The sequence below is a fragment of the Limanda limanda genome, chromosome 2 (assembly GCF_963576545.1).
Source record: "Limanda limanda chromosome 2, fLimLim1.1, whole genome shotgun sequence".
NCBI lineage: Eukaryota > Metazoa > Chordata > Actinopteri > Pleuronectiformes > Pleuronectidae > Limanda > Limanda limanda.
Genome location: NC_083637.1, coordinates 8,333,941 through 8,346,791, shown reverse-complemented (window position 1 = coordinate 8,346,791; position 12,851 = coordinate 8,333,941). Strand labels below are relative to the sequence as shown.

Here is a 12,851-nt window from a genome sequence, read left to right as displayed (position 1 = left end):
CATTTATATACTGTTTATACATATATACACTACCTTATTATTATCTTATCAGAATAAAAGTATCCTTTGTGAAAGCAAGGGTCCTATATGAATACATATTTATTGATTGATTGAAAACTACAAGGAAAACAACTCATCGATAAACCCACTGATCATTTCAGCTCTAGAAGACAAAGTGTTTCCTCTAAGTTTCAAATCTCTGGACTAAAGTTACACGACTCAGACTTGTCGTTCTGTGAAGCCTCACCTAGCTCGGCCCGGCATCGGATCCGACTGCTGTTGATGCAGTCGATCATTTAAATGTCCGGTTCCATCTGAGTGTCCCGCTCCGCTCTGAAGCCAGCGCTGCTCGATCAATGGTATCGATCAGCAGATGCTAATAGCTGATGCTAATACGGCCAGTTTGACTAATAGGCCGAGAGGACCATTGATCTGCAGAGTTAGCATCTAATGATAAAACCGCTGATTCGACCGCGGAGTTGGACTAAAAAGTGCCGCCCTTGCTCGGTGTGTGTGTGTGTGCAGAGGGGACGGAATAATAAAGTAACTGTGAATTCATTATTTAGGCCAAAGGACACAAATATTCATAGAGTACGTGGAAGTAAAAAGGTAAAACAATGGACCCGGAGTTCAAAGCTTGAGTCAAACTTGTGTTCACAAATTGACAAATGACATTTAATCAGATCTGTCCTGATCCGACCTCCTCGGCCTCGCTCGGAGCAGCACTGTGACCGGTTAGTTTTACCTTGGATCAGGCGGCGTCTTCTCGCCTCAAGCCAACTGCCGAGCCACAGGTTAAAGGGTCAGAGACACGAAAGAGAAACACACACACGTCTGTCTCGACTGTTAACCATGAAGTTCTGTTCATCAAAACTTAACTGAAACATTAATATAGATAGTTGGGCCAGAAAACCGAAAATTCCCTCATTATCTTCTCACCTCTATACTGAAGCACTGAACTCAGCGTAGTGGTGAGAAGATAATAAGTGCATTTTCATTTTTTGGGTGAACTATCCCTTTAACACGTGAACATAAATCAGTGTGATACCAACTGCTTAAAGGACAGAAATCATCTTTGACTAAAAATATCTGTTTGACTTCATGGTTCTCTGTGTGTCTCTTCCCTTAGGGGGCAAAGTTTAAGACCTATACTGCATCCAGCCACAAGGGGGCGATCCAGATGATTTGGCTTCAGTTTTGGGAGCTGACATATTGTCTATCTTTATGTAAAAATCTTTCAGAGAGGATGTTGGCTAAGTAGGCTTATACACTGTATATTGTATATAAAGATGGACGTTACTTCTGAGTACCACACATAATGTGTGGGTTTGTTCATCAGATTCTTTGCCTCAACGTGATCAGAATCAGAAAAAAAAAAACATTCGATATTTTAATGGAAGAGACATTTACAGACTTCAATTTTTGGGGAGAGAATGAACAAGTATAGCACTTATAAAACTGTGGAAAGATTATATTTCCTTTGAGCTATAGATGGTGTATATGCTGATGTTGTCATTATCGTTGAAATACAAGTTCACATTCTTCATTTATAAAATGAGAAATAAAGTAAAACTTTGGTTAAAGGTCATGTAAAATCATTTGACGAGATGAGGCTCCACCATGAAAAAATTATTATTTATTCAATCATTTACAGCTTATAAACCTGTTTTTGTGAGTATAAGAACTGGCGCCGTGCCGCAGAAATTATAGCAATGACCTTAGATGCGAGCTACTCTGCATATCGTCATGGTTACATTACATATTATTGTTGGGTCTTAATTTCTCTGAAGCTCAAATCACGAGAGAGAATAAAATCATGAACCACGTCATAAACCAGCGAGTCAGTGCGATGCTGGTGCTGCTGCTCGGGGCAGTGGTGTTTGTTTGAGTTGTTGTATTTGCTGTAGTTGTAGTTGCTGTAGTTGTAGTTGTAGTTGCTGTAGTTGTAGTTGCTGTAGTTGTAGTTGCTGTAGTTGTTGCTGTTGTAGTTGTAGTTGCTGTAGTTGTTGCTGTTGTAGTTGTTGCTGTTGTAGTTGGGACTGTAGTTGTGGCTGTGGTTGTGGCTGTGGTTGTTGGAGGCAAACTGGTTGTTTCCAACTCTATGAAAAAACACAGAAGCTTTACATGTGACAATCAAAATCTTTTAATGTTTAAGGGCTTTTAATTTGATTGATAACCTGTATTGGATAACAAACATCATATTTACATTAATGCTAGAAACTTAATATGGAGCCCTGAAAAAATAATAAAGGCTCCAACAGCGACATGTTTAAGGGCTTTTAATTTGATTGATAACCTGTATTGGATAACAAACATCATATTTACATTAATGCTAGAAACTTAATATGGAGCCCTGAAAAAATAATAAAGGCTCCAACAGCGACAGATTTTTAAATATATAAATTAAACGCAGTGTAATGTAAGTGAGATAATTAAATAAGACTTTAAATCTTTATACTAATCCGATAAAATTGAAAAAGAAAATGATTTTATTTTCTTCCCAACCTAATCATTTACTAGATCATTTTACTGATGATTTAATATTTATCCTATTTTTCCACATTTCTAATTCTCCACAACCTTGAAATTTAAAACGCGATGAGTAAATTAAAGTGTTGATTGGTGAATCGATTCGATTTAAAAGAATAAATGAGAGCAGAAGGTTGAACTGGATTGAAAAATGAAAGGAGAATGTGAAAGACAAACGTTTTTTGTCTCTTTACACACTTTACAACAGTATAATTTAATCAGTTAACTTTTAATATTTTTGTATTCATTCGATAAAGTTCTACTTTTGTCCACTATGGGGCACCACGACGTTAAAAACAACATTACAAGATTTTACATTGAATTATAGATGGTTAAGAATCTCCAAATGCCCAGGATTGATGATGGTAACCATGACAACTCGTGCTCACGGGTCATTTTTACAACGAGCACGTGGTCGACTGCAAACTGAGTCAAACGAGAGGTCGAGGTCTGAACTCACCTTTGACCTGCACGTTGAAAGTGGCCTCCACCGTCCCGATGGGGTTTCTGATGAAACATACGTACTTGCCATCATCCCTCACGGTGACATACTCAATGATGAGAGTGGGGGCGGTGAGGGAGGGCACTGGGCGTCCGGGCAAAGGGAGCCGCCAGTTGAACGACGGGGGGGGGTTTCCCTCAGCTGAGCAGTTCAGCTGGAGACGGTCTCCTACTGTGACAACGATGGGGTCCGGATGGGATGACCTCTCCACGTGAGGTTTATCTGTAGGTTTATAGGATATGAATAATAAAGGAAAATAAGAGGATTAATACAGAAAGTAAAGACGTATGAGGGAGGAAGCTGTACAGGCATGTCAATCATCTCATCCTGTACAACTCTCAGCAAGAGTGTTGAGCTATTCATTTGATATTTTAGTTAAGAAAACAACATTTGCAACCCTCTGTTTTAAAGAGATTCAATCTGCACCATCAGAGCAGGAACTGATTCTATAAGAAAGCTCCTGCTGCATCACAGTTATTGATATAAGATTTATAACTGTGCACAACTGAAAAAATACAATTAAAAATGAAATACACACGTCTATAAATGGATGAACCTGATGAATAATTGTAAACTATTCATCCAACTAGTTTAACTTAATTCCTGAATTGGTACGATCGTGAAAAATATACAAAATTACATAAATGGGTTAAACACTGTCATCAGACTCACAGTGGACGGTGGTGGTGATTTTTTGTGACTTCACCACTAGAGGGGGCTGTGGTCCGTCAGGTCCCAGCTTCAGTTTGGCTTCACACCGGTACCGAGCTCCGTCGTCTGCTCTGCTGGCCTTGATGCTCAGAGAGAAACCCTCGCTCTGTGGTTCTTTCTGTGGGTCACTAGTGGAATTCAGTCGAGCCAGTTTGGTGTGACCCCTGTAGAAGGTCACCACCAGGTTTTGAACCGGAGCAACGTTCTGCACGTCGCACCGCAGCGTGTACGGATGAGCCTCCAGCATCGGGCCTGAGTGAGAGAGGCTGATGGAGACACTGTCTGGAGGTTCTGTGGACAGAGACACACACGTGCACAGAATAAGACAACATTAAATATCGTAAACTCCTGAGAAAAACAACAAAGATTTAAATCATTTTAAATATTGACTAGATTCCCCCACCAAGGCCCAATAGCTCTTCATTTGCAACCCGAGCAAAGAATGACTGTTAAGATGGACACAGCTCCCGTAAAGTGAAGCCAAAGCAGTTTGATCGCCCCCTGGTGGCTGACTGTAGGACGGGGTTATAAATCCCGCCTCCTCCCTGTTAGTTAACCGGACATGGACCAAACTAAAAAAGTCAAATAAATTGTTCCCAAAGATGTATTGTGTTGTTTTTCGATAGTTCTGATCAAACTGGTGTTCAACCTGTTGATTGTTCTAGTAACTTTGGTTGTAAATAATTTATTGGATGATATAAAATGGGGTGAAATGTCTTGATTGAGTCGTGAGTATCGGTGGGACTTCGACAACGTGGCTCTATCCCCCAATTGCTCCTGCGCAGCCTCGGCCTCCAGAAGGTGGAAGTAATCGTCGGTGAGATATTTAAGCTTCGTTTCAGGAAGGTGGGAGGATGTGGAGATGTGTCGTCCATCTTTATAAACAGGCAACGGTTTGGACACAGTTCTAAAACTTCGGAAGACGCTGATTATTGGTTGATTCCTACTGAGAAGCCACATTATCACAGCTGATCACTGGTGGTGGCTGCAGGTTTCAAGCCCACCACATTTAAACCTGCTCAATCCACATATTATGGGTCACTGATTGATATCAGTCGCCTAAATATGCCTGATTGTTTTCATCAAGATCCACAAATTACTCCCTGGCAGTAGAAGTGGAAGTGCCTCTTCGCCTCTTTCACCTTCTTACACCAAGTTTGGTGGAAATCCCTTTAGTCGTTTTTGCCCAATCCTGCAACAACCAACAGAAACAGAATAAAATAAGTCATGAGTTTGTGAACTTACTGTAAGCACTCACATACAGGGTGCTGCAGCACCGCTTATCACCATGTCTATAATGGCATAGAGCCTTCGTTCTCCACTCGGTCAAGCTGTCAACCGTCCACGTGATCGTGGATCCGTTTGTTGTGTGACGTCCGACCACTTTCTGCAGATTGAATAACTTGGTGCAGGACTGACACACTTTGCACGTGGCGGACACAGAGTCGCCGTATTTCACGATCAGTCTGGACGGAGTGAACTCAGGTTTGTCTGCACACTCGTAATCTGTGAATAAAAAAACACGTTAAATATGTGATTTTTAAACAGTAAAAATGCAAAATTTTATGCAATATTAAAACTTGAAAAATTGCAATTTCACTGGTACTAATAACAAACCCGCTGCCTTTAGACCTTGTCCAGGTTTACAAGAACAAAATTTGTCTTTAAATGCGAACAAATCAGAAGAACAGGAAAATCCCAGCATCTAAGTAAATCTCCAACTGCAAAGTTTTATTATTGTGTTATAATAATCTAATTACAAATGGAGAACTCTTCACTCACCACAACAGGAGACAGGGACGGAGCAAAGAAGACTCGTCAAACAAACTACCAGAGGAATGAAAAACATGGTCTCCCCCGATTATTCTCCCTGGACAAACCCGTGGAACGTAAAAACCGAACTGTGGCAAGAGGGTGAGACGCTCTGTAGTCGTTTCACAGGCTTCAAAGTTATGGACCTGGTGAAAGCGAAAGTGAGACACTGTGTAGATACAGATCCTGGAGCCCACTGCCAGTTCATCTGCATGAGCGACACAGATAAACTTTGTACATTTTAAAAGACTGTTTATCTAGTTTCTGTTGCAATTCCAAATTGTAGCTTCTCAGTTTAGTTGTGAACTTATTTATTTCAATTTTACTGAGTAATTAATATAACAGTTTTAAAATTACTGTATTTAGTTTGTTTTTCTACTAATCTGCTCACTTTATGACATTTCAAAGAAGGCCTGATGGAAAATGTTCACATTATCAATCAACAACATAAAAAAGATGAATATAAGTAGAAACATTAAATGAGACAAATGATAATAAATTCTAATCCATTTCTATAGCTGGTACAATTCAATGTTTCAGGCTAAACAGAGAAAGCTAAAAACAATATTTGATAGTAATTAAACCCATGATTATTTGTTTGGTTGTATAAAATAAATGTGTATATTCTTCGCCTATAGAATCCCAGAAAACACAAATTTTGTTAAAGCACAATTGCCAAACATGGAATTTGACACTTTTAAACGTCTGAACGATCATTTAAAGGTCAAAGACTTTATGTTCCAGTCAAAGACATGTGAGGTTATTCATTAAGAACGACTTATTATGGGAAATTCCACTGACCAGTGTCTACGGTATACTGTATATAAAGATGGACGTCACTTGCATGTTTCTGAGTACCACGCAGGCTGTGTGGGTTTGTTCATCAGATTCGTTGCCTCAACGTGATCAGAATCAATATTTTAATGGAAGAGACATTTACAGACTTCAGATTTTGAGGAGCGAATGAATAAGTATAACACTTATAAAACTGTGGAAACATTATATTTCCTTTGAGCTATAGATGGTGTATATGCTGATGTTCTCACTAGAGTTCTGCCATTATCGTTGAAGTACAAGATCACATGCTCGATCTAAAAGCTGAGAAATCAAGCAAAACTTTGGTTAACGATCACGTAAAATCATTTGACGAGATGAGACTCCACCATGAAAAATGTATTATTTATTCAACCATTTACAGCTTATAAACTTTTTGTGTTTTTGTGAGTATTAGTACTGGCGCCGTGCTGCAGAACTTATAGCAATGACCTTAGATGCGAGCTACACCGCTTATCGTCATGGTTACATTACATATTATTGTCGGGTCTTAATTTCTCTGAAGCTCAAATCACGAGAGAGAATAAAATCATGAACCACGTCATAAACCAGCGAGTCAGTGCGATGCTGGTGCTGCTGCTCGGGGCAGGGGTCAGCTCGGTGGTGGTTGTTGGAGTTGTTGTTGGTGTGGTTGTTGTAGTTGCTGTAGTTGTAGTTGCTGTAGTTGTAGTTGCTGTAGTTGTAGTTGCTGTAGTTGTTGCTGTTGTAGTTGGGGCTGTTGTAGTTGTTGCTGTTGTAGTTGGGGCTGTAGTTGTGGCTGTGGTTGTTGGAGGCAAACAAAAACACAGAAGCTTTACATGTGACAATCAACATCTTTTAATGTTTAAGGGCTTGTAATTTGATTGATAACCTGTATTGGATAACAAACATTATATTTACAATAATGCTAGAAACTTAAGATGGAGCTCGTGAGGGAGACAGAGATTTAAATATATACATTAAACGCAGTGTAATGTAAGTGGGATAATTCAAATGAGGCTTTAAAAAGATAGAAATCTTTATACTTACCCGATAATATTGAAAATGAAACTTGATTTTATTTTGTTCCATACCTTATATCGGATTGAATAAACTTTATCTAACGTTTATCTTAATCATTTACTTGATCATTTTACTTTTCAGCGCTTTCATTTTCCTAGCTTCTTTCCACATTTCTAATTCTCCAAAACCATTTGAAAGGCGGTGAGTGAATTAAAGTGTCGATTGGGGAAAGTGAGGAATCGATTGGAAAAAATAATTATAATAAATAAGTTGAAAAATAAAAGGAGAGACTGAAAGACAAACAGTGGTGTAAATCAGAAATAACGTTTTCTATCTCTTTTCACACTTTACAACAGTATAATTTTTTCAGTTAACTTGTATTCTTTTATTCATTTGATAAAGTTCTACTTTTGTCCACTTGGGGGCACCATGACGCTAAAAACAACATTACAAGATTATAAATTGAATTATGGATGGTAAAGAATCTCCAAATTTCCAGGATTGATGATGGTAACCGTGACAACTCGTGCTCACGTGTCATTTTTAAATCGAGCACGTGGTCGACTGCAAACTGAGTCAAATGAGAGGTCGAGGTCTGAACTCACCTTTGACCTGCACGTTGAAAGTGCCGTTCACGGTCCCTATTTTGTTTCTGATGAAACACACGTACTGGCCATCATCCCTCACGGTGACATACTCAATGATGAGAGTGGGGGCGGTGAGGGAGGGCACTGGGCGCCAGGGCACAGGGAGCTGCCAGGTGAACGACGGGGGGGGGTTTCCCTCAGCTGAGCAGTTCAGCTGGAGACGGTCTCCTACTGTGACAACGATGGGGTCCGGATGGGATGACCTCTCCACGTGAGGTTTATCTGTAGGTTTATAGGATATGAATAATAAAGGAAAATAAGAGCATTAATACAGAAAGTAAAGACGTATGAGGGAGGAAGCTGTACAGGCATGTCAATCATCTCATCCTGTAAAACTCTCAGAAAGAGTGTTGAGTTATTCATTTGATATTTTAGTTAAGAAAACAGCATTTGCAACCCTCTGTTTTAAAGAGATTCAATCTGCACCATCAGAGCAGGAACTGATTATATAAGAAAGCTCCTGCTGCTTCACAGTTATTGATATAAGATTTATAACTGTACACAACTGAAAAAATACAATAGAAAATGAAATACACACGTCTATAAATCGATGAACCTGATGAATAATTGTAAACTATTCATCCAACTAGTTTAACTTAATTCCTGAATTGGTACGATCGTGAAAAATATACAAAATTACATAAAGGGGTTAAACACTGTCATCAGACTCACAGTGGACGGTGGTGGTGATTTTTTGTGACTTCACCACTAGAGGGGGCTGTGGTCCGAAAGGTCCCAGGTTCAGCTCGGCTTCACACCGGTACTGAGCTCCGTCGTCTTCTCTGCTGGCGTTGATGCTCAGAGAGAAACCCTCGCTCTGTGGTTCTTTCTGTGGGTCACTAGTGGAATTCAGTTGACCCAGTGGGGTCTGACCTCTGTAGAAGGTCACCACCAGGTTTTGAACTGGAGCAACGTTCTGCACGTCGCACCGCAGCGTGTACTGATGAGCCTCCACCATCGGGCCCGAGTGAGAGAGGCTGATGGAGACACTGTCTGGAGGTTCTGTGGACAGAGACACACACGTGCACAGAATAAGACAACATTAAATATCGTAAACTGCCGAGATAAGCACCAAAGATATAAATCATTTTGAATATTGACTAGATTCCCCCAACAAGGCCCAATAGCTCTTCATGTGCATTGGACCAAAGACTGAGGGTAAAGATGGACACAGCTCCCGAAAAGTGAAGCCAAAGCAGTTTGATCGCCCCCTTGTGGCTGACTGCAGGACGGGTTATAAATCCCGCCTCCTCCCTGTTAGTTAACCGGACATGGACCAAACTAAAAAAGTCAAATAAATTGTTCCCAAAGATGAATTGTGTCGTTTTTCGATAATTCTGATCAAACTGTTGTTCAACCTGTTGATTGTTCCAGTAACTTTGGTTGTTAATAATTTATTGGATGATATAAAATGGGGTGAAATGTCTTGATTGAGTCGTGAGTATCGGTGGGACTTCGACACCGTGGCTCCATCCCCCAATTGCTCCTGCGCAGCCTCGGCCTCCAGAAGGTGGCAGTATTCGTATATAAGATATTTAAGCTTCATTTCAGGAAGGTGGGAGGATGTGGAGATGTGTCGTTCATCTTTATAAACAGGCAACGGTTTGGACACAGTTCTAAAACTTCGGAAGACGCTGATTATTGGTTGATTCCTTACTGAGAACCCACATAATCACAGCTGCTCATTGGTGGTGGCTGCAGGTTTCAAGCCCACCACATTTGAAATCCCTTCAGTAGTTTTTGTCCAATCCTGCAACAACCAACAAACACAGAACCACCTTGGTCGAGGTAATTAAATAAGTCATGAGTTTGTGAACTTACTGTAAGCAGTAACATTCAGGGCGGTGCAGCACTGCGTTTCACCATGTCTATAATGGCATATAGCCTTCGTGCTCCACTGGGTCATGTTGTCAACCGTCCACGTGATCGTGGTTCCGCTTGTTGTGTGACGTCCGACCGCTCTCTCCAGACTGAGTAACTCTGTGCAGGACTGACACACTTTGCACGTGGCGGACACAGAGTCGCCGTGTTTCACGATCAGTCTGGACGGAGTGAACTCAGGTTTGTCTGCACACTCGTAATCTGTGAATAAAAAAACACGTTAAATATGTGATTTATAAACCGTTTAATGAAAAATTAAAAATCTGATGCCATATTAAAACATGAAAAACTGCAATTTCACTGCTGCTAATAACAAACCCACTGTTTATAGCCCTGGTCCAGGTTTACAAGAATAAAATGAGTCTTTAAATACGAACGAATCAGAAGAACAACAGGAAAATCACAGCATCTAAGTAAATCTCTAACTGCAAAGTGTAATTATTGTGTAATAATAATCTAATTTATAGCCTGATGCCAATAAAAAAAACTTTTTAATTTGAATTACAAATGGAGAACTCTTTACTCACCACAACAGGAGACAGGGACGGAGCAAAGAAGACTCGTCAAACAAACTACCAGAGGAATGAAAAACATGGTCCCCCCGATTATTCTCCCTGGACAAACTCGTGGAACATGAAAACCAAACTGTGGCAAGAGGGTGAGACGCTCTGTACCAGTTCTCTCGCTCAGTCGGGACTTTGTGGAACAATGTTGGCAGCGCCGCCTGTTTTTATTACCACACATCCTCTCCAATTCATTTCACAGGCTTCAAAGTTATGGACCTGGTGAAATCGAAAGTGAGACACTGTGTAGATACAGATCCTGGAGCTGTTAGGAGGAGCCCACTCCCGGTTCATCTGGAATCTGGGACACAGATAAACTTTGTACATTTTAAATAGATTGTTTATTTAGCGTCTATAAATTCCAAATTGTAGCTTCTCAGTTTAGTTGTGAACTTATTTATTTCAATTTTACTGAGTAATTAATATAACAGTTTTAAAATGACTGTATTTAGTTTGTTTTTCTAGTAATCTGCTCACTTCATGACATTTCAAAGAAGGCCTGATGAAAAATGTTCACATTATCAATCAACAACATAAAAAAGATGAATATAAGTAGAAACATTAAATGAGACAAATGATATTAAATTCTAATCCGTTTCTATAACTGGTACAATGCAATGTTTCAGGCTAAACAGAGAAAGCTAAAAACAATATTTGATAGTAAATAAACCCATGATTATTTGTTTAGTTGTATAAAATAAATGTGTATATTCTTCGCCTATAGAATCCCAGAAAACACAGATTTTGGTAAAGCACAATTGCCAAACATGGAATTTGACACTTTTAAACGTCTGAACGATCATTTAAAGGTCAAACACTTTATGTTTCAGTCAAAGACATGTGAGGTAATTCATTTAGAACAACTTGTTATGGGAAATTCCAGTGACCAGTGTCTACGGTTGTGGAAATCCCCGGACCAGGCGTCTCACTGCTGTGACGTTGGGAGTTTGCTACAGCGGACGGACACAGCAGATAGACACACAGGAGGATTTCATATCTTTTTTCTTATAACGTTTTATGAAGGACCTCTTTGTATAAGTTCTGGCTTTTGTGAACTTGCGGCTAGTTGTTCCATTTTGAGCACCAGCTTGTTGTATAGACTCTGCAGAGCCAGTCTGGGAATTTCATTATTTCAAATCTCAAGATGAATTTCCATCACAGACTCAAAAGTAATAATGACTGATCAGAATAGTGGTTGTTTGCTGTTTTGACATGAGATCAATGAACTAATTACTGCAGCTACACTAGTAAAAGCTCATTAGAAAGAAACTAACAGGAAATGTTTCGATGATCCAGAATCACTTGTTCGATCTTTGAACATTTTAAGAACAAACCTCCTACGTTTGAATTAGAGAACTGTTTCTGTGAGATGAAGCTCAAGGTTTTGTCTGCTTGTATTACTCAGGTGAGCTGTCTGTACCTGGAGCAGCTTGCACCCCCCTTCCTCTCCTGCCCCTCTGGGCCATGAGCATCAAAATCCCCCCCCCCCCACACAAAGACACATGTATCTGTGCCTCAACACGTGTGGGTCTGTACTTGGCCTGCACACGGGCAACAAATGGAAAGGTTAAGAGTCCAGAGACTCCTGTGCTCATTAGGAGGAAACATCCCACTCACATTCCTCAACTTCCCGGGGATCTCAATCACTCGGCTTCCTGACTCGGCTGCCATGGTTACAAAGTTAAAAATCACCACTCTGCTCTCACGTACTCTTCACCAGCGCTCAGAACCAGCTGCGATATACAGATAACCTGTTAAAAACGTATCCTTGTGTCAAAGTTTACAGCGAATGAAGACAGGAGTTTGTATAAGAGCAGAAATGTTGTTCTGTGAGGAGTGTGTGTGAGTGACAATCTGAACAGGAGGTGTCAGGTCAGCAGATCGTTAAGGAAATGTTGGACACGGACATGTGACTGATTACAATAGCATATGAACTCTTACACTATGTTAGATCTGCAGATATCAGCAGTCACACTTCCTCATCGGGATGTTGCATCTAATGAGGTCAAGTACTGTACAGAAATTTGAGGGATTTGTTCTCCACTGATTAATTCGATAATGTGAAGCATTTTCAGCTGCGGCCCAATACAGAGAAGCTCCACCTCAGTCAGTAACAAGATTAAAAAGCTATTTTACATTGTTGCCTAAGCAGATATCATTTTTCTGCAGCACCTTTACTTTAAATATATCAAAATGTTCATTCTTTTACTTTCCTTTTTAACAATGCGCAGCACTGTTTATATTGGTGGGTCCCGGTTCTGTGTAGTCCTTGTGCTGCTGCAGGACCCAAGGAAATCAGCCAAGATACACACTGCTACTGCAAGATAAACTTTGCCTGAAGATTAACTGAATAAAGGCAGGAAAAAAAAGACTCTCAGCTTGAAAGCAATG

At 40.1% G+C, this 12,851-nt stretch overlaps 2 protein-coding genes across 3 annotated transcripts; both read right to left on the bottom strand.

Annotated features, from left to right (window-relative positions):
* Positions 1-1,656: 1,656 nt before the first annotated feature.
* Positions 1,657-5,675, bottom strand: LOC133026339 (cell adhesion molecule 1-like). 2 transcript variants are annotated; one of them, XM_061093221.1, is made up of 5 exons: positions 5,525-5,675; positions 4,988-5,248; positions 3,704-4,033; positions 2,990-3,253; positions 1,657-2,099 (listed from the first exon to the last, which is right to left on the bottom strand). In XM_061093221.1, the coding sequence occupies exons 1-5, from the start codon at positions 5,589-5,591 to the stop codon at positions 1,792-1,794; spliced, it is 1,230 nt and encodes a 409-aa protein (XP_060949204.1). In that variant the 5' UTR covers positions 5,592-5,675; the 3' UTR covers positions 1,657-1,791. The 2 variants fall into 2 exon arrangements, with proteins under 2 accessions (XP_060949204.1, XP_060949213.1); XM_061093230.1 differs by having other exon boundaries at positions 1,657-2,051.
* Positions 5,676-6,717: 1,042 nt separating this feature from the next.
* On the bottom strand, positions 6,718-10,649 carry LOC133021454 (vascular cell adhesion protein 1-like). Its single transcript, XM_061088316.1, has 5 exons — positions 10,425-10,649; positions 9,838-10,098; positions 8,689-9,018; positions 7,975-8,238; positions 6,718-7,145 (listed from the first exon to the last, which is right to left on the bottom strand). The coding sequence occupies exons 1-5, from the start codon at positions 10,639-10,641 to the stop codon at positions 6,895-6,897; spliced, it is 1,323 nt and encodes a 440-aa protein (XP_060944299.1). The 5' UTR covers positions 10,642-10,649; the 3' UTR covers positions 6,718-6,894.
* Between the last annotated feature and the right edge of the window lie 2,202 nt (positions 10,650-12,851).

Excerpts from the sequence above, each read along its gene's own strand:
- LOC133026339 (XM_061093221.1), bottom strand. The coding sequence starts at position 5,591 with ATGTTTTTCATTCCTCTGGTAGTTTGTTTGACGAGTCTTCTTTGCTCC. Across the intron at positions 4,034-4,987 it reads CCTGTATGTGAGTGCTTACA|AACCTCCAGACAGTGTCTCC; the intron begins GTAAGTTCACAA and ends CTCTGTCCACAG. Across the intron at positions 2,100-2,989 it reads TTTCAACGTGCAGGTCAAAG|AGTTGGAAACAACCAGTTTG; the intron begins GTGAGTTCAGAC and ends GTTTTTTCATAG.
- LOC133021454 (XM_061088316.1), bottom strand. The coding sequence starts at position 10,641 with ATGTGTGGTAATAAAAACAGGCGGCGCTGCCAACATTGTTCCACAAAG. Across the intron at positions 10,099-10,424 it reads CGTCCCTGTCTCCTGTTGTG|ATTACGAGTGTGCAGACAAA; the intron begins GTGAGTAAAGAG and ends TTTTATTCACAG. Across the intron at positions 7,146-7,974 it reads TTTCAACGTGCAGGTCAAAG|CCACAACTACAGCCCCAACT; the intron begins GTGAGTTCAGAC and ends CAACAACCACAG.